At 35.2% G+C, this 21,334-nt stretch overlaps 1 protein-coding gene across 1 annotated transcript in view; it reads left to right on the forward strand.

Annotated features, from left to right (window-relative positions):
* Positions 1-10,945: 10,945 nt before the first annotated feature.
* LOC145677111 (uncharacterized) overlaps positions 10,946-21,334 on the forward strand; it is a 29,962-nt gene continuing 19,573 nt past the window's right edge. The window contains exon 1 of the mRNA XM_081747768.1: positions 10,946-12,042. Coding sequence (XP_081603894.1) covers positions 11,678-12,042 — 365 coding nt within the window. The 5' untranslated portion in view covers positions 10,946-11,677. The remainder of the gene's footprint in view (positions 12,043-21,334) is intronic.

The raw sequence follows: 21,334 nt of genomic DNA on the forward strand, positions 1-21,334 counted from the left end.
ACTTCTACACACAAAAGTGGCATTTGTATTCAAACTAAAAAATGGATCAGAGATTTTTGCACATACGAAACGCATATATACCACATATTACAAAGGGTGTTATTGCTGGAATTGTAAACGAAATTCACGAAACTAATTTCGTACAAATAACTAACTCAAATCTTTACGTACGTCTTAAATATCTCCTTATATGTTAATAATTATAAGAAACAATATGTTGAAAGCAACACTTTTTATACCTCATCACCGTTATAATTAATATAAATTGCACTACAAGACGAGAATTTTTTCGAGTCTTGTGAGCAACATAAGTTTACCCAAGTTTTAGGTCTCAAGCACTATTTTAGTGCTAAATGATCCGTATTTAAAACCTATAAATTGATAAAAGTAATTGTACGATCACAATGAAGGGCATTTATGAAGGTTTAAAGATACTCAAATCACAATATATTCCAATAATAAATATGGTTTAAATGTTCTTAGATACATCCGTCTTACACCTCTGGCGATGCGGAAAGATTCGAGAATTTCTAGATAAGGGCATATATTTTGTACGTAAATTTACAGAAAGAGACGAGAAATGAGTCGTCGAAAATCGAGACAATAAAGAAGTTTCCGATAATTGAGACGAGATGAGACTTCTATAAGATTTATGAGAGGAGATGATAAACCTTATTTCTCGTCTCGTCTCGTCTCGTCTCATGCTCAACATTAGTTTGCACGGAAAGATGTAAAGGAAACTATTCAAATATTGCCTGAACATTTTCATGGTAATGTTAAGCTTGGAGTACTTAATGATTTCAGTAAATGCTAGTAGGTATTATTTTTTGGGAGGGGGGGGATGACCACAAATTTTCGCTCATTCGATTTTCGGTAGCTGACTCAAGATTATAGAACTCATATTTTTCTTTTCAATTCTAGTTCCTTTATCTACATTGTGGCGTATCAGAACGGAATAAAATAAACTTGAAGGAATCAATTAAGAGTAAGGACGAGGGCATCATTAATATTTGAGTGTGATGACGAGTGAGGGGAGTGTGAGGAAGTTCTATGAGAGTGAATGTGAGGGTTAGGAAAGAAGAAAGAAGGCTATCACGGAGATAAAATCCTGAAGGATGTTTGTTTAGAAAATTGTTGAAATAGCACTTTTGTGCGAATTTCAAATAGAAAAGCAAGCTGGTTGGCATGGAGAAACATAATTTGATCGCAAATGAATTTATGTTTGTAATTCTTTCGTAATTACCTTACATGCATTATGGAAGTAATAAAGATGATAACAGGTTGAGAGTGCGGCTATGTTAGTTTAAATATTAAACTTATCTTTTTGTCGGGGAGAGCATGGGAAATGGAGTATGTAGTGTATAGTGTTCCCTCACATTTCGTTTATCGAATAAATAAATAAATAAATACATTTTATTGATATAAGTGGCCAACATTGTTCCTTTCATCCGAGCGATCCCACGATAGATTTTAACTCATTTACTCTCGCGTACCTTAGTGGATCCATACGTCTAGAAAGCAGCGGTGGGGTCGATAGCTTCTTGTATGAAATGTTGACCTACAGAGGGAATCCGAACCACCCTAATGTCTTCAGTGCCCTCCAACAAAAAATTGAACTAGTAAGCACGTGATCCAAAACCGCGCGCGCTAGCCACTAGGCTATCTGGGAAACAAGAATTTTTATGACCTATAGGCCTATGTGCTGTGATGGAAATTTACCTGCACGTACCATATTTTTTTCTTTTTTTTTAACGTACGAACGAACTGTTTGATTTGAGTACAGTTGATTTGCTTATGTAAGCGACTGAAATCTATAACCTAACTGAAGAAACTTTTTCTAACCTATTATAGGCTGCAGAAGAGGTACAGAGTGGACATGTATTTTTGCGTCCGCATATACGTGTAATATAAATAGTATCAACTATTCTACTCTTATCTGACGGATGTCATTTTTATATTAAATTTAATGCACTTTTTTTAAATCTCCTGATCTTCCTCTTCCGTCTCGTTCTAATCTCGAATTATCGAGAGTCTCGGTCTCGGTACCATCCCTACCTATTATTTAGAAATGTTCTGGTTATTTATCGCGACGCAGTTGAGATTCTTCTAAGCTAATGTTATTTATTCATTATATTCTAATATTAGAATATGTATTATATTCTAAGAAATGTTCAAGTAAATGAAGTAGTTAAGGTCATGGAAAAATAAGGAATGATCGCATTGTCTGCTGAGAAGGGTTTCTGTTCTAAGGATTTAGTTTTAAGGAATAGTGGAATGAAACAAGAGAGAGGAAAATATATTGCCAAACTAGAAATGACCATTTTTACGTCAGCAAATTTGCAGTGCAACGTAATCTACGTATAGTATTAACCATTGGTAAATGTCCTCTGTGTTGTATTGTTATTGTTTGGCTTCTCACACCCTTCATCAGCCAATTCACATGAAACGAGACTTACAAGTTAACGTGGTATCTATCTAAGCTACATGACCAAGCGGGGGATCAAACTCCGGTCTCCCGCACCACTTAGCCACGAGGGAGGGAGTTAGGCTGTATTTTGTGAATTTAATATATCCATATTTAAAAACGTTCTGTGTTTAGAAGGAAAAAAATGTAATTAACAGGTGAACAGAATATTTTTTTCAAAGTGTAAAAAAATAAAACTGTTGGGTTTCACACTATTCTTTGTTCGTGGAATTTTCCAATGACTCGTTTGAGTTCAGAGGTACTTGTTTGTGTCGCTTCCCATCTCAAGTAGAAATATCTTAATAGTAGCTAGCAGGGATTTGCAGAGGTTTATGCCTTTGTCGGAAATATTTTTAGCGATCTGATTCACATCTCTGCAATTCATTCTTCAATAGTGAGACTGAGACTACCAAATGTGTCACTTTGAGCATAATTCAATTCCTAGAATTTGCCAAGACCAAAGAATTCTGTGAATACAAGTGCTTCGTTTAAAAGTGCGTCCAAGCGGAAAATCATGTGATGCTTGTTTGAAAACAGAAATTTCAACAATTAGATATTAATTTGATTAGAAAGCTCGTTCTCTTTTTGTTGGATGGAAACAGATACGTTGATCATAAACCACAAAGCAATGAAGGAAAAGAAGGGTTATATTTAACTATATGAAGCTGTCATACATAACAGAGTAAACCTTCGAAGAGGTCTCGCGTTCAATTCTGACTATGATTTTTTTTCCTGGGCGTCGTAACGAGGGGCTTGGGTGGTCGCCTTCCTCGCAGATTTTCGTCACACGTATGTAAGCAAACTAAGAAAATAAAAGCATATATTCAGGGGTGTAGTCGAGAGTATACGAAGGTGTATTACTCAATCTTAGTCACTTGCGCATACTTTCTGCTTCAAGGCGTGTTGTACTCTATTCAAAACTAGCATATATAAGCTGTGAAATGTTTAAGACTAGCGTATACTCTGTGAAAATTTTAAGACTATGGTGTACGCCGTGTGAAATTTTAGGACTTGAGCAGGAAGTTTTTGACAGTCTATTATTGCAACACAGCCCCTAGTTATTCGCCTCTACTTTCTAAACATTTTCTATATGTTTTACATCCCTGGAGTTGGTGGCCCCGCATCGTGGAGGTTGTGGGGACATTATCTAAGCCTTTGGTCAAGTGACCTTACATTTGGACCTGTCAAATGACCTTACATTTACATAGATTACTATTGAGATAAGTGGGTAAAACTGCATTCAGGTTTACACCTACAATTAGTGTTCATCTTCCCGAAGGGGAACTTTCAAAGATGTCCTCAATTCTAACTATAGAGAAACGTTCTCACAGAACAGAATAAACATAATTTCAAACCGTTCATGATCTATATTTAGAAAAAAAATAGCACTCTACTAACGTAATTTGCTGTTTTGGAAAATATAAGTTTAGCTTATGAATATCTGGGAATCAGTCGATCTGTCTGTATTCTGACGTATTAGAGTTAATGTCCCTTTATAATTCATCACCCATGCCGATGCTAAATGGTACGTGAATCTATAGTTTATGGTAGGATCCGAACCACCATAACGCGTTCAAACTTCACTCAAGGGAATCGAACCTGAGACTTGCTGCAAAGCAGACATGCTTGCTAGACACTATACTAACTTCCTTTGTATATTTCAATATCATTAACTTTCAGTAATCACCGGTAACCGACCTATAACCAGAGTCGAAGTCTAAGAGGGAGTTATTGAAAATGTTTAATTATCCTAATTTTTATGTAAATATTTCACTTTAGAATATTAGCGTTTAAATACTCCTCTCCCCCATACAACCATTACACACGCTAATACTATGTAATAAGCAGTAACGACTACATATTATCAGCTGCAACATTTAATCAATCAACATATAACATATAAAGCTTATAAAATTTTAATTAGTCAGCTGGATTACATCTTATGAAAAAAAAGTTGAATAATTTCCACCTTATATGTTAGTTGTTTGACGTAACGTAAGCATGAAGGTAAGCTTAGATCTTTGTTCGAAATTCACATTAAATTATATTCGCAAAGAACCTTCATTGGGCTGAATCTCTTTCGTTCTAGGTTGGCTACAAGACTGCGATAACCGTAGGACGTAAAAATGAAGATTTTATTCCCCAGTCAGAATTTTTAAACTATCCTATCTCTTCAAGTCAATAATGGTCTGTTTTGCATTATTACTTTTCAACCACAGAGCAAAATAATTCAGTCACTCTACTCCTGTTTTAATGATGTATGGCAGCGTGTAACAAATTGTCGCGAGGTCCTGGGCAAGAAAAGTTTGTGATCGCCCTTTCAGTTTTTAATTGCTAATTATAATAAAATTTCTGGAAATCAATTAATCTACACATTTAGTTATTTGTGCTAAAGAAAATAAAGGTTTGTTCTCTTACTTTCCCGTTCCACCATTTCTTTCATCATCATTCACTTGCAATTTCATCCATCTCCTTTAGCATTTACATAACTCTGGGGCGCTAAACTAAAGATTTCATCTTTTCTTTCATTACTACAATCTTAAAGTTTGCACGACATTATTAATTGTTGAATTGGCGGATTTATAAAAGTCAGTGCTAAATCATTTTAGGCTCGATAATCTTTCCAAGGCCCCTGGAGGCGCTGAGCTCTGAGCGTGCCATTTAGGGAGGAACGGTGGCTCAGCGATAGAGAAATTACCTTTGTTCGAAGGCTCGCATGTTCGATTCCCGTCCAAGTAAGTTCGTGGTGGAGGACATCGTGTTCGTGGGTTTTGTGGGGATTCTCCAGTTTCCTACCACATTCTCATTCAACTATTTCTTTCATCATTCACTTCTGTCTCCTTTAGCATTTAGCTTGCATAATCGTGGGATCTTAAAGATTTCATTTTTTTCATTTGCCTTTACGTATTTGTAGTGTAAGGAATCCTTGAGACAACGTTTGAAAGATATCATTTCATAATTGTGGGAATTACTGAAAATAAACTTTCCAACAATGATAGCTGCCAAAATTGAACCAAGACCAAAGTGATAAAGTGCATAAATTGGCCCCTAGGGTAGGTTCTTAAGACAAAGTTTCATATTTATGGCAATTATTGAAAAAAATTAAAAATTTTAACATTGTTAAGGTAGGACAAATGTATCTCTATTAGTGGTGAATATTAACAATATTTGAGCATCGAAATTAACCTTACAAGCATATTGACACATTTCAGTTTATATTTTAAAATACCAATTAACTTAGATTCACATTCAAATCAATGAAGTCATTCATGTTATAGGTTAGAGTGGGTATATATTTCCGAGTGATAATTCAACAATACTGTTCTGAAGTATTTTATTTGTTTGCTGACGGAGTTTCAAAATTAAGCTCTTTAGATCTTTCCCTTTGAATTTGTTCAAATTCCTCAGTTACGCTACATACATCAGGGATGGCCAACGTGTTGACTGTCAAATTCTGACAGATAGTCCGCGGCAGTCACTCTACCGCCACTCATCAAACCTTGATTTCACCCTCACCCTAATGAGAGCCGCCCTTGTGTGGCTGAATACTTATGCTTGCATCGTAGTTCAAGGAACATTTTGAAGTAAAGGCATTGGATACTGTTGATAAATGATGTAAACGTCACTATCGACCGAGATCTCCATTGTAACAGTTGTTCCATTTTAGGTGTTTCACAGTAAGTTATACGATGATATGTTTAGTTTCCTTTCTTTAGGACGTATGTTAAGCAAGGACGGATCCAGGACGGACTTCTGGTGGGGGTGGTGGGTTGTAATACTGCTACTTAGAGCCAGAGATGGAGTGGGTCAGTGGGTTAAGTGGGTCAAGTTTTCTGAGTGGGTCAGTGGGTCGTGGGTCAACAGCATGTGACCCACCACCCACCGTGACCCACTGCGACCCATTACCCACTGTGACCCACCACCCACCGTGACCCACTGTGACCCACCACCCACCATGACCCACTGTGACCCACCACCCACCGTGACCCGCTGCGACCCACCACCCACCATGACCCACTGCGACCCACCGACTCAGTATGATCTACCGACCTTCTCTGCTCACTGCATTGTAGAGAGTATCTTCTGAAGACTGGTAAATTTTTCTCCGTTTTCCTTTCAAGACCTTCATTTCCCTTTCTTTTCCACTTGTTTCTGTCTACTTACCTGAGGTGAGTATATCTAACCAAGTGAAAAAAGAACTTCGGGCACTTTTGGATATTGATATTTTAAATAGTAATAATAGCAATAGGACTTACACTACAACTTGGCTTTCGAAACCTGTGGGCTTTTAGAGCTAACTACTGGGAAAAATACATTTTTGAATCACTGTAATATATAAATTATTATATAAAAAAATTGAATGTAACTATGTGTGCCTGATCATCACGGTCAAATTGCAAAGTCAAATGAAATTACTTTTGGTATATAGTTAGACCTTAATCCAAATTGGGATGTTATATTGCTTTCATTATAATACATAATATCCTAAGGAGGTATGAGGATCCGAATTTTTGCGAAAAAAAAATTAGTATCTGGCAAGCCGTTAAACTTACGGAGCTGAAATTCAGTGTATTAACTCTTTATTGAAAATAAACAGAATGTGTTCTAGCATTTCTTTTAAATTCTCCGTTATGTGGGGGGGCACTTTCTATATATGGAAAATTGGTAGTGAGTTGGTTTTTAAAAATGATTTAAAACGATCGATGTTATTTCAAAAAAAAATCAGAAACAAAAAATACAGTGCTTGGCTTCATATATCCATTGTTTTCTGCTATAATAATTGCTGAAGCTTATGTTTATTATATGGAGGGCTCACAGCACAGGGCAATCAACCCATAAAGTTGTGAGAGAAATAGGCATAAAATTTGTACTGTAAGCTTAATTACACGGAAATTTGAACTTTGGATTGTATGCATAATTGTATGGAAAATTTTACACTTTTTTTTCCTTTTACGTTGGTCTACTTACTTTGATTTAGAACTTTGAAATTTCATCCTTTTTTCCACTGAAAAGTATTGATAATTCAACAAGGAAATAATTATACTGTGATAATTTAATTGCAATTCATCGTAATTTGGCACATGGCTAACACCAGTGTGGTAATTGAAGTTGAAGAAGGTGTGGTAATTGAAATTCCCATTCACCACTGAATACTTTCCAGAAACCTCGTTCCCTTTCGCTTTCTAGACGGGGGAGGGAACTTGGTAATGGTATCACACCTTCATGTGTAATTAGAAAAATTAAATTTATAAACAAATAAAAAATCATCAGTTTATCAGGCTTTAATTGATAATTTATTCAAAAGATTCCCTATCAAAGGTATGGTAGATGAAGTTTCTGTTCTACATGGGTCGACATTGCCAACTGACATGGTCGATATGGAAAAGATGTTGTATGGTGATAGAGCGATGATACTTCTTGCTGAGTATTTCAAAACTGACCGAGAAAAATCGTTATCAGACTTAAGGGTAACAAGTAGATGGTCGATGAGAAGTTGCAGAAATCGGGTAGAAGTATTATCAATTTCCACGACAGAGTGCGAACGGGGATTTCTCCTTATGAATTTACTGATGACTGATATTAGAAATGGATTAAGTGCTCAAACATTGTCTAACTTGTTGCTCATCAATGTTAATGGCTCACCGCTAGACAAGCTCAAAGTAGACAAGCTAGTTATTTCTTGGCTGAAGAATGGACATCATTCCACTGCGGATGATTTACCGCCAAAAAAGTTACCAACAGGAAGTAAATCCGATTTCAGATTTGTTTTAAGGTGGAAAGTTACGAGTTACGGAAAATGTATACATGTATTACTAATGGCAAGGGCAAATGTTGACAAAATGGTGGGGTATCTGTGTTCTGGCAGTTACCCAACCTAATTTGTTTATAACATTTAGAAATGTAATCCGCCTTATGCAAAGTCGTTTTGACAAATGATTAGCGTCATGCTAAACGCCCGACATCTGAAGGAAGCATATATAAGTCGAACGCTTTAGTATGGTACTAATCACAAACCAGAAGGACTCTGCATATGGCCCAGTTTTCTTTATCATCTCTGACGAGTATGATCATTTCTAATTCATTTTCGTACTCATTGATAATTAAATTGCATCAAAGTGTTGCAAATCACTCATCTTCTGCTCCAACTGATATTTGATTCTTAAATCTGCGCCTTAGTTTGTCTTTTAACAATTCACTTACATGAAGGAGGTTAATGCCAGCAGCCCGCCCCATTTTTTCCACACTGACCTAACACTAATTCGAGCTTACTACGACACACTGGCCCGCCAGACTGATCGTCACTCAGCATTTATAACGAGGAATTTAACTGCTAGTATTTCGAAGGATATTTGGCGTTGTCGGCGGAAAACGAGTTTTACACGGGAATGACTTATCATACAGTGTTCAGTACTTAGTCCTGTATATGTATACCAAGTTTTATACCGATCATCGCGTTTTAACCGAAACATATCCCTTGTTAGAAAAAATCATATGACTAGTTATATAAAATACAGTCAACGAATTTTAATTTTTGTAACCTCCAAATTGTTTAAAACCTACAAGTATATCATAATAAATGAAAATAATGTAATTTGTCATACTTTTCTTATAATTTGGAAAATAAAATAAAGAACTGGAAATAAATTCCTTCCCGGAAGTTGATATGCAAGAGAACAACCCGGGAATATTCCCGTTTTTTATTTTCCTTTCCACCGTAAATATTCCCACTGCCTATCACTATTCTTGAATGAGTTGACATTGGTAAAAGTTAACATTTTACAAATAGAATAAACGAAAAAAAAAATAACGAGTGCAATTAATTTACGGTGGAAAACAATAATGATATCAAAACAAAAGTACAAAGAAAACACACCAACACTTTTCGTTCATTGTTATCCATATCATTATTATTATTATTATTATTATTATTATTATTATTATTATTATTATTATTATTATTATTATTAATAATAATAATAATAATAATAATAATAATAATAATATAAAGTCAGTGGTAGCTCATGCCTTCAACATGTATACAACAGTGTCTTTAAACACATTATAAATTTCCAATGGTCTTTGGCAGGTCGGGCTTTATATTTGTGAAGAAGAAGAAGAAGAACTAATTTTTTCAATAAGCAATTTTTCTGTATCATATTAAAACCTGATCGTATATTTGATTGCAAGTACCGTCTATAATTGCCGGGAGAGTATCCATGAAATATCGAGTAGAGTGGCCGTTATGGCGAGTGCATCGTCTGTGATGACGAGAGTTGTGTGGGGTTTTCTATACATATTTACTGAACTTACACACTTTTTCTTTCCTTTACACGTTCATACATTCCCTCCTTTTTCTACACTTTTTCCCAGTCATTTTACACTCCTCAATTTTCTCTACCTCTTGTTCTGTTGAACTTGGCCTTCAGCCCTCTTTATCTGTTCGAAATTCTCTCCTTATTCTGATATTTTCCTATTGTACCATACTTCTCTCCGAAAAATCACAGAAAAAACAATTAAAGAGAAAACGCAGGAAAAGTGGTATGAAGAAGATGTCAAGAAGAGCAGTTTGAAAGGAATATACACATATAAAAGGCGTTATGAGAAAATAAATTATATGAACAATGATTTGCGAAGCATTTTACTATTCAAAGCGAGGTCAGGGAGCCTTGAAACAGGGGTAAGATTGAAAAAATTTAAAGAAGTGAACGAAAAATGTCAATTATGTTTTAAAGAAGATGAAACATTAGAACACTTATTGTTAAAATGTGAAGAAACCCTAAAAATTAGGGAAAATGGAAATGGATCGATGAAATGAAAAAGGAAGGAAATTTGGTTAAATTAGCTTGGAGGCTAGGCTTTAATGTAAATGGAAGGGAACTAAGTAAGAAAGAAATAGAAAAAAAACAAAGAAATTCTTGAATTTTGGTGGAAAAAGAAAATGGAAAACTTTAAATGAAAAAAAGGCAGTACTTACTTTCTCCTTTTTTCTTTTTTTCAGGAATCAAACTTCCGAAGAGAAGGAAGGAAAATACCTTGAAACTGAACCTGAACCTGAAATTTGACTTTTTCCCGATTGCGACACTTCTTTTTTCACGTATTTTCGCTTTATCATACTTACTACTTTCTATCTGTTTTATGACTTTGTACACATCTTGTTACTTTTTTTTTTTATCATTTTTCAACTATTCTAATCTTTACATTTTACACGTTTAATTACCTTTCTAAATTGCCGATATTCTTGTTCAATACAGTGATAATGACACTATGCAAAAAATTTTGTAATGCTTACTACAAACTAACAATCAATTGCCGAGAAAGGAGTAATGTTTTAGAAACTTTTTAAAAACCTTGGGGGAGGTATGGAAAATTGACCTATTAACCTTCTCCTCGCACTACATGGTAGTAAAACAAACATTTTCTTCGAAATCCGGTGTTGCCAAGAAATTCAAGCTAGCTGACAATTTTCGACCAGAGGGGTGAGTGCGTATTCCTCTCTGTCACTTGAGAAAGGTTTTGGCGAAAAAGAAAAAAAAAGTAGCGTGGAAACTCCGAATGATTTGTGTTGTTTTGTTATTTGACACTTTGAGTGGAAAAATCTTCCTTCTTCCTTTGGAGAGGAACAAAATTCAAACTGGACGGCAGCTCTCGGCAAAAATAGGGGGTGAGCAAAAGCTGACCTTCTCAGTCATATGAATATGGAATGGAATGTCTTAAATGTTTTGGCGAAGAAAAAAGTAGTCTGGAAACTCCGAGTGCTTGATGTTGCTGTTATTTGACACTTTCAACCTGCTTTCAATAGAATATTTCTTTTTCCATTGAGACGGAATGATCTATATATGCAGGCAAATTGGTCAGTGTTTGTTTATTTCCCCCTTCTCTATATAGAAAGAAAGAACCCAATGTGTAAGCCATTAATCACAGTGTAATGGGGACCAAAACTATGGCAACGTCGTTGAACATAAGTTAAGTTACAATGTCACTAGTAAGAGGATATGATTGTTCGGACAGTTCCGATTACCACCCACTAAGGCTTTTAAGATCCTACCAGTTCTCTAGTGGTTGATGAAGAAGTATAAGAGGAAGAAGAAGAAGATTGGAAATATAAAGTTGCTTTTGTGAATGTACTTGTAAATCATTTCTTTAATACTGGCAGCGTAAAATATAGGGGGAGTATAAGAACAGTGTGAAATTCTTATAATATTTCATTGCACAATGGCTGGTAAGGCGTCTGTTAAGTCGGAATTGATGTGCAAAGAAGAAATTGCTTATGACTTACCTAGTGATGATCCGCTCGAAGGGAGAGGGTGGACATACGAACTAATGAATGACAACAAAGAGTTAATATTATCTACAACGGAAGGAGATGTATCAGTGGACAAGGATAAAGCTACGTGCTCTTTGGATGTGAAACTAAACGTTGATAGGGTAAAACCAGAATTAGCACTAGAAGAAGATCCTGCATTTGAAAGTAATATAGAAACGCTAAGAAAAATTGTGGTTCAGGAGACTTGCGCGTCGTATTCTAATGACTCCCAACAATTAACAACAAAAAGTTTAAATTCAGTTCGGCCAGAAAGGTAATGTTCAATTTTTCATTAACTAATTGGCTCAGATTGATAATACGGTTACATGGTTTCGGAAATTTTGTTGGTTAAAAGCAATACTTCTCGAGAAATATTTAGGTATGGGAGACATCATGAACGTAAGTTAGTAGCCTACAATTTGGAAATGACATGGCACACATAGACAAGCTGTATACCAAATAAAAATAATAACAAGATTGATACGATCCATACAATTCTTATGTAGTTCATATCTTGATAAATTAATCATTTCTTTATTATTGGTTACACATTTCTCACTAATTGTTCACATATTTAAAATATGGGTGCTCGACGATATTGTTTTATTTATAAAGAGACTTATGTAAAATACCAAATAATGAGAATGGTAATAATCCTAAAATTTTACAAATGTAAACCTGTAATGTATTATATTCGAACATAAACTATGGACGTTTGTGATTTTATTTTGATTTAGCTCAAATGGGTCTAGCTTGATTTTTCCGGTTGGCTTCGAAAGACATAAGTAAAATACAAGATAAAGAATATTTTAACCAACAATGGATGTTCGTTATTTGTAGAGGTCCATACAACAGTCCATTTCATAACTGCGCTCATTTTTTCAAGGAAGTCGACTTTTTACATTCCCAGGAATCTTTTTTAGGGTATGGACCTGCATTTTTCAATATGGGATCACTTCAGGGGCTTGATAGACGTACATAATATATGAATTATTGTAAAAACAACGCTAATCAGCATGTGCTAGATGACCGGTAAAAATAAGATTGCTATGCAGATTAGGGCATTACGCAGAATGTGGGTAAACATGGATAGCGCAAAATTCTGTATTTAGGATGACTTACATGTCTTACGTTTTGAATGTGTTCTTGTACATTCCTAAGTATTTTATAGGTAACATGCTGAAATGCTTTCTTTGCTTGTATATTTGTGTTCCAAAGTAACACAATACATTAGGGACGTAACTTGTTAATTATATGGATCCCTTCATTCCCAAACATTTTCATAGTTCCGTGTTATGATTTGCCACACTAAATTTTGATACTTCATTTGCTTATAGTGGTTACTAGCTACCTTGACAAGGGGTTACTTTGCACATCGGGCATTACTTCGCACAAAATATGAAGAGAGTTTCACAGTCCTCCGTCGGTAAAACCATGAACTGTATACACGAAGTTTAACTACCCCCTACGATAGAACATGTAACTTTATTATGGTGTTAATGTTGGGGTCAGCATCAGTTCCAATTACAGGGAGGCTTTGTTGTTGTAGTGGCGTGAAAAACAGTCACTGCCCACACAGCAATGAAATATTTTCAAAACGTTTCTAAAACGTGCCATCATTTTCCTTCAGAAAATGTATCCTACTTCCCTTAAGGAAATATATTCCATATGTTTTTGAAAACATTTTCCACATAATACTGAAAACATTCTCTGAATATACTCAAAAACGTTGTAGAAATATTTTATACGCCGTTAGAGAAGATTTCCAAAAAATGTTTCACGTACGATTTCCAAACATTACTGAAAATGTTTTTGAAACGTTTTATACAATGTTAACGGAATGGTTTTTAAAATGTTTCTCATGGAATATTTTAAAATTATTTACCAGTAACACAGACAATATTTTCCTACATATGCCAAAATATATTTAGTGAATATTTTTTGTACATCTCAGAAAATATTTAGAGAATAGTTTCTGTGCATGACAAAATATTTAGGGAATATTTTCTGTACATGACAAAATATTTACAGAATATTTTCTGTACATGATAGAATGCGAAGCCCATAGGCCAGCCCGGTTACCATTGCAGATACGGAAACAAGGTAAGATATAGAAGGAAATTTTTAAAATGCAGCAAGTTTTGTATTTATATTAGTATACTGCCCAATAGTAACGTGAAGTACAAAGCTGCCACTGTTGGATAACACTGAATGAAAGAAAGTGTGGTTTGAAATTATTTGGACCAAAGGGAACGGAAAGACACAATGAAAAATATAGTGCAAGACCCAATTTCGCGTCCTTCGAATCTGCTCTTCCTCCCCCCCAACACCGTGGTTGCTACGCCACTGGCGTAGATATTGCATTTGCATGTTTATTCTTCACTGTGTCTCCTTTCAATTCTTCTCGGTGTAGCTAATTTTAAACCACACATTATTTCATTCGTGTAGCCCAACATGATGTATGGTAACTTATTTTCTTTATTGAGCGGTACAATAGTACAAAAACAAAAGTGTTGCTGGAATTTAAAAGTGTCTTTACATATCTAACCTTGTTTTCATATCTGCAATAGTAACCGAGTTGGCCTATGGGCTCCAGCCTTTTGCGTCATTGTGTATATATAATGGCTTCTTGCTGGGAACAAATAGTGGGTCGAAAACAAGGCGGCCATACTGTGACATAGCAGCTGGAAGAAAACATAATATTCTTCTGTCCAATTTTACCTGCTTAGACGCCTTTGCCTCACTCTGTCTTCATGACGAAAAACCATTGCGGCCCACAGACTCAGACAAAATAAATAAATAAATTAATAAGTAAAAATAAAATAAAAAAAATATTAATAATAATAATAATAATAAAGAGTGTAAATTGTAACTACAATAATGTTAGCTTGTTCTCATAATTTTAAGCATTATTTCTTACTCAAAATCTTATTTATACAAATGGTTTCTGGGTGTTCCACTGGTGCTACTGGTATATGGCCACGTCGTGCATATATGTTGGGGTGTCTTATGTGACTTACGAGATTCAAACTGGATATCAGTGTGTTCATAATCGTCGCCTGCCAGTTTTGAAAGCGGCTGTATTGGATCCATAAAAAAAAATGAGGTTTAGACATCCAATTCAAGAAACAATTGTTGGCAAACCTTTTCCTATCTTAAAAATCATAAATGCAATATAGCCGCTTTTAAAACTGGCACGCGATGATTGTGAAGACTAATTTGCAGTCTGAACCTCGCAATATGACATAAGACACCCCAACATACATACACGGCGTGGCCACATACCAGTAGTAGCAGTGGAACACCCAGAAACATTCTGTGCATAAATAAGATTTTGAGGAGAAAAAAAAATATGAGAGCAAGCTAATATTATGTAGTTATAATTTACACTGTCCACTATAATAAATATGCATATATCGGTTAGTAGTTAAATAAAAATATAAATGTACACTATACTGGTTATATTTATTTAAATTCTCTTCAGCAGAATCTTCATGCTGCTCGTATTATTTGTTTCTATACAATAAGAACAATCTTCTCAAATATCAGAAATTCACATTTTAACTTGTAAAAACTTGTTCCAGGAAATTATGTCACTGACACGCTAATTCAATAAAAATCAACAACAACAATATTTATGGATGTTGCAAAAAATATGTTCCACAAATCTACGGCGCATGGGGAATAGATCTTTTCACGAAATGTCACTTTTTTGCTACTTTCAAGAAATATCCCATTGCTGAATAACAAGAAATACTCATTTGCTTCTGTATAATCTCACTTTTGATTATCACAACTAACTCTAATTTCGACGCTGGGAATTGTCACTCCAAGTTCTGTGGAACTGCAGCTGAATTCTTAACTGATTTTCTTGTTCGTCTCTGTATGGCATGTTGAAGCCAAATCCCAATAATCTACGCGATCTCATCGTTAGTTACGTTTCTCTCGTGTTGCAGTTTCTGAAAATAAAAACAATAGGCAGTGTTTAATAACATAATAACAGCAGGGAATGATTAGAGATCAATTATTACAATTTTTTTTATACAATATTTTAAACATAGTGTATCCCTCTTCAAATGACAACTTCTATATTTTGTTTTCCACTCTGAAAATGAGATTAAAGAACAGTAGGGAGAGTTTCTTACCTATTATTGTGTTAGTGGTTAACGAGGAAAGCTCTTTCCTTTTGCAACGTGCCAACTAAATTGCTCAGCTATTGCACTTGCCTTTTTCATGATGTTTCTTGTGATGGCTTCTAAGCTGTGGCCTCCCAGTTTTTCATTTCTTAGACCTGTAATGAAATACATATTAAGCACTCATGTAATAGTAATGGAAATTTAGAGCATACAACTGATGCCCTTAAACAAATGACATTGATTTCAGACGACAGTCTCACCGAGTCAGTTGCAATTGGCGCATCCTCAAAAATTAATATTTGCACTGACGTTTTATTTTTCCAATAAAAGAAAAATTACATACTAATTTTCAAGCAGTTGTACAGGTTTGGCAAAAACCATGGTTTTTATTGAAAAAAAAGTTTTTTTTGTTTGAATAATTTACTCTATGTATTTATATTAGATATGGACAGAAATTAATTTGTTTCGTCTTGGTGTTATTATGCAACAACAAGGTTATGCTGAAAGGGAATCCAAACCGCTTCTCGGCTTACATCCAAGAGAAATTGTCCATTTCGACACGAAACCGGGATTAATTGGTCATAAGTGAGATTGTCGACTCACTCACGAAGGACTCCTGATAAAAAAGTACGTTTTACTGATCTTTCCATAGGCCTAGTTGTTAATATAATTGTCAAGAGTCATTTCGGAAGGACAAAAAGATAAGTAGTTACAGAAGTAAAAACATTATACAGAATTACATATAAATCAAGAAACTCCCGCCTTAGCCATTGGGAAAATCCTATTATTAGTTTAAATGTATTTGTATGTAAAATTTTAAGTTCAACGTATCATATTAAATGACAAATTTATTATGTAGATAACATTCAACAAAATTAAAACAAAGTCGAATCCAAGCTGATTTTGGAAGCTACGTAGGCAGTTGATACATTTTGCCAATTTCTATCAATATATTTAAGCAACCTTGGTTTCTTTATAAAACAACAGGCATTCAGGCAAGTAGAAATATACAATTTGGTTTCGTTTCGTATGTTTAGACTTAACATCCTTATGAAATACAAAAGTTATCACGAAGAAGACTTTCGCTTAAAGGGACACCTAATCGCTATATGGTTTACACTTGAAAGATGGGTTGTGGTTCGACCGAGAATTGAACACGGGACCCCTTGATTAAAAGATGAAAAGTAGATAAACATATTGCAGATGGTGTGATATGTGGAAACGTCACCATGAAGTTCACACGATTTAAAGCATTTTTCGTTCTTTCTTTCTGTTTTTGGTTTAAACCTGTTGGGTTTTTTGAAAAAAAAAAACAGCTGTTTAAACCAGCCAACCCTGCCGTTGTAAATCAGAAATTGATGAAAGCAACGTTTCTATAAAAAATATTACGAAATCTACAGGAAGACGAGGAATAATTTAAGTTTTAGAATATACACGTTGGTTGTAAAGTCAATACCTATTTTTAATCTAGATTATCCTAGAAACTGGCATCAGCTTAGCTGGCCAGTTAACATTTTAGAAGTTGTGGAAAATGCGGGTGCATACGTTGCAATGTAACTTAATAACCAAATGGTGCACTCTAATAATGTATTCGATGAAAATAAAACTGTGATAAGTTGTTTAGTTTTAGAAATATTCATTGTTACAAATAAGAACTGACTTTACACCCACGCTGTATTCAGGGAGTAGTAATGCAGAAAACAAACTATTCGCGAACATGGATAAGAGATACTTTCTAGCATGCATTGTTTAACAAGTCACGTATTTCCAAACTACTTCCAAAGCAAAGCCTACACGAAGTTGTTCTATCAGAATTCATAAATATCAAATTCTGCGGAGAATTGTAGGTACTATAACGTCAGCAACCTATATTAATACACTAGTTTAGCACAGATTGAAAATATTATGTATAACTCACGAAGCAGGTATTGTACATGGAAATTAAGATGGAATGAAACATTTAGTTTAACGTCCCACGTTTATGCATCCAGGGTGAGACGCTGATGATGAGAAATGAATGAAATAGTGGAATAAAGTAAGTGGGAGGAAACGGGACAGCCCCGAGAAAACACACGCACACGGTTTGTCTACCACAAAGACCGCTTGGCGCTAGCTGGGATCGAACCAAGGACCCCATGCAGCAGAGATGAACTACGTACTTTCTAAACGTTTCAACTAGTTCTAAACGTACTCGCTTCACTGTCAGACCAACAATTGAGCCTCTTTCACTCTAATATATGGAATTTTCAAAAACTCCGGTCCGATACGGTTTAAAGTGTATATATATTTTTGCATATGTATAATGTAATGCTTTATTAACTATTATATTTTGTCATATCGTTGTATGCAAATTAGAATAATGAAAAATTGTACCTCTCTTACTTAAATTGAATGTAGATTTAAATGTATAAATATGTACACATTCAATGTTCTTGTGACGTGTCCAATTCATACGTTCATGTTGTGAACAATTTGTATGAAAACGTGTGAAAATAAATACAATACAATCAGTGTTTGAGAAACCCGGACTTTTTTGAAAAAGCCCAACACACCTGGACCCATATGGGGTTTTTCGGGATTAATTGTTTTTTCTTTGGGTTTGAGGTTTTTTTAAAAAAAATATTCCAATGCCTTTAGGGTAAAAGTGTTAAAATGTGATTTATATTTCAAGATTATGATTTTCACAACTTGCAACAATTTCACTGCTGTTTTGAAAAATGACTGTTATTTTGAAATTTTACGTTGGATCGCCGCCAAAATATATACAGTTAATTTAGAGTGTCTTGTGCTTCTACTCTGAAAATTTCAACTTGAAGAACTGAAAATTGCGGCGTGGATACCCGCTATTTTGAAATTTTAGGTTGGTATGCCGCCAAAATCTGAACATGAGAAATTTAGTTTGTCTCGTACTTGTACCCTGAAAATTTAAACTTAAAAGACGGAAAGTGGTACCCTGTTTTACGCGTGGTACAGGCAGACGAACGAACAAATATAGAACGAATCAGCCTAATACCCTCACTGACATTCGCCAAATATATTAATTGAGAACAAATATATTAATTTAATTTAAACAAATCAATCTGTAACTCATGTTTAATAAAATAAAAGTTTCAAAATGTCTTAAATAAAATTAAATATTTTCTAGCGTAAAATAAATGGTTCTATTGTTGAAGTTCACTTCCGATACTTTGTGCGTTGAATTACGGGAATTTCCCGAGCACTTGTTGCAAGACCGTTCTCCCAAAAAATTAATTTAAAACAATTAACATATATGTAGGGTGTTTCAAAGCAACACCGACACCGGTTTGGGAGGTGATACCTGACACCAACGTAAGACAAAAAGTATAGATCAACCCAGGTGAACAAATGCTTCCTTTCGGAGTTATAAGCTGCCGAAAACATGAACAAGAGGTAGTTGGCCAGTACTCCAAATTATATGCCAGTAGCAAGGCTAGTTCTACAAAAATTGTTGCGTGAGTACCGCAGGATTCTGAAACGCGTATTTTTTGAGAGTGCACATCCCAGTTTTTAAGTGAAGTCTCGACACGACTACGGTAGGTACCACAGTTTTGGCGCTATAGATCTTTAAAGTTTATCTTTTCATATTTTCGGCAGCCTACAAGTCCGAAAGGAAGCAATTGTGCACCCAGGTTGGTCTATACTTTTTGTCTTATTTTGCTGTCAGGAATCATCTCAAAAACGTTGTCGATGTTGTTTTGAAACACCCTGTATAATTCAATTTCATAAAGTAAATGTTTCAATATGTCTTAAATGAAACTAAATATCTTACAGCGTAAAATAAACAGTTTTATTAGGGACGCGGTGGCTCAGTGATAGAGCGTTCACCTCCGGTGCTTGGGGTCCCTGGTTCGATTCCAGCTCGCGCCGTGTCGACTTCTTGGTGGATAAACACCGTGCTCGTGAGTTTTCTCGGGTTCTTCCGTTTCCTCTCACTTAGTTCATTCCACCATTTCATTCATTTCTCATAATCACGGTCTCCTTTAGCCTAACAGGCATAACCGTGGGACGTAAAACTGAAAGATTTCATTTCATTTTTTTCAAATAGTTTTATTGTTGAAGTATTCAGTTCCAATGCTTTGTGCGTTTAATTGCTGAAAATTCCCGAGCACTTCTTTCGCGACGAAGGTTTATTATTATTTTCCGAAAATGCAAGCTTTCTTTACTGTACATCGAAACTTCCACTAGTACAAAGTTTGAATTCAGGACTTGAAATAGTAAGCGTTACGCACCCTTCGAAACTCCGAGCACTAAGATTCTTAAATTTGACACGAATTTTTACGCTATTGCTGCTGTTGATTCTACAGAAAGCTAGTTGAAAAGTAGCAACAAATAACTAAACTAAACTGTTGTTGGAAAACCAAACTCTACTGAAGATTACCAGTGTTACCATCAAAGATAATAAAAAATAATACTAATAGTTTTATTAATACACTACATATTTACTAGTACTACCAGCACCTATGGCACTAAATCCATCAGATGTATGAGGGATAATGTCCTTCGGCGTCGCTAAGTAAGCGAGCACACTATTCGCGGAAAGTATTTTCTAAAATATAAAATTGCATATTTTACTTGAAATAGGATATAAGCACATTCCATAAATTAATTTGTTCTATAATTATCTCAATCTAAGGTACGGCTTTTTAAAATGCATTCAGTGCATTAAGAACTTTATAAAGGCCTCACTTTGGATGTTGTATACCTTAACCTGAAAGCACCTAATTTGCCCAAGGAAAGTCCAAAATCTGATAAGAATCACTTCCAATGTGATCACGTTAATTGCACCAATAATATACTAACGAAAATCTCAAAAACCCAGGTGGGTCCAACCCGAAAAAACCCGGTGTTTTTTTCCGGGCTGGACCCACTTGGGCAAACCCTGAATACAATACAATACAATACAAGAATAATTGTAATTTTTCGGCAAATCTAGTCTGATGGCCCCCTTGAATTTTATATATGCTAGGTGACATATTTACATTCGCCTGCCGCAAATCACTTAAGAGACAATAACAAAATTAGCGAAAGAATTATAATTTTTCAACAAATATTTCGAGCGGCACGCCAATAGTAAACCTGCACACAGAATTAGGCAATACTCTAGCAGGCTGTTGTACCAAATTTTGACGCATTTCTTGCATCTTTCAGTTTCTTTTTGCAGAACATGCACTAAATGAAAAATCCTTAAGATTCACGTCCCACGCTTATGCCGCTTAGGCTAAAGAAGACGGTGATAATGAGAAATGAAGAAAGTGGGGGGAAACGGGAGAACCCCGAGAAAACCCACGATCACGACGTTTGTTCACCACAAAGTCAGCACGGCGCGAGCTGGCATCGAACCAGGGACCCCAAGAACCGGAGGTGAACGCTCTAGCACTAAGCAACCGCGCCTCCCTATGCACTAAATGA

The sequence above is a fragment of the Thermobia domestica genome, unplaced genomic scaffold, assembly GCF_964235325.1.
Source record: "Thermobia domestica unplaced genomic scaffold, izTheDome1.hap1.1 HAP1_SCAFFOLD_618, whole genome shotgun sequence".
Taxonomy (NCBI): Eukaryota; Metazoa; Arthropoda; class Insecta; order Zygentoma; family Lepismatidae; genus Thermobia; species Thermobia domestica.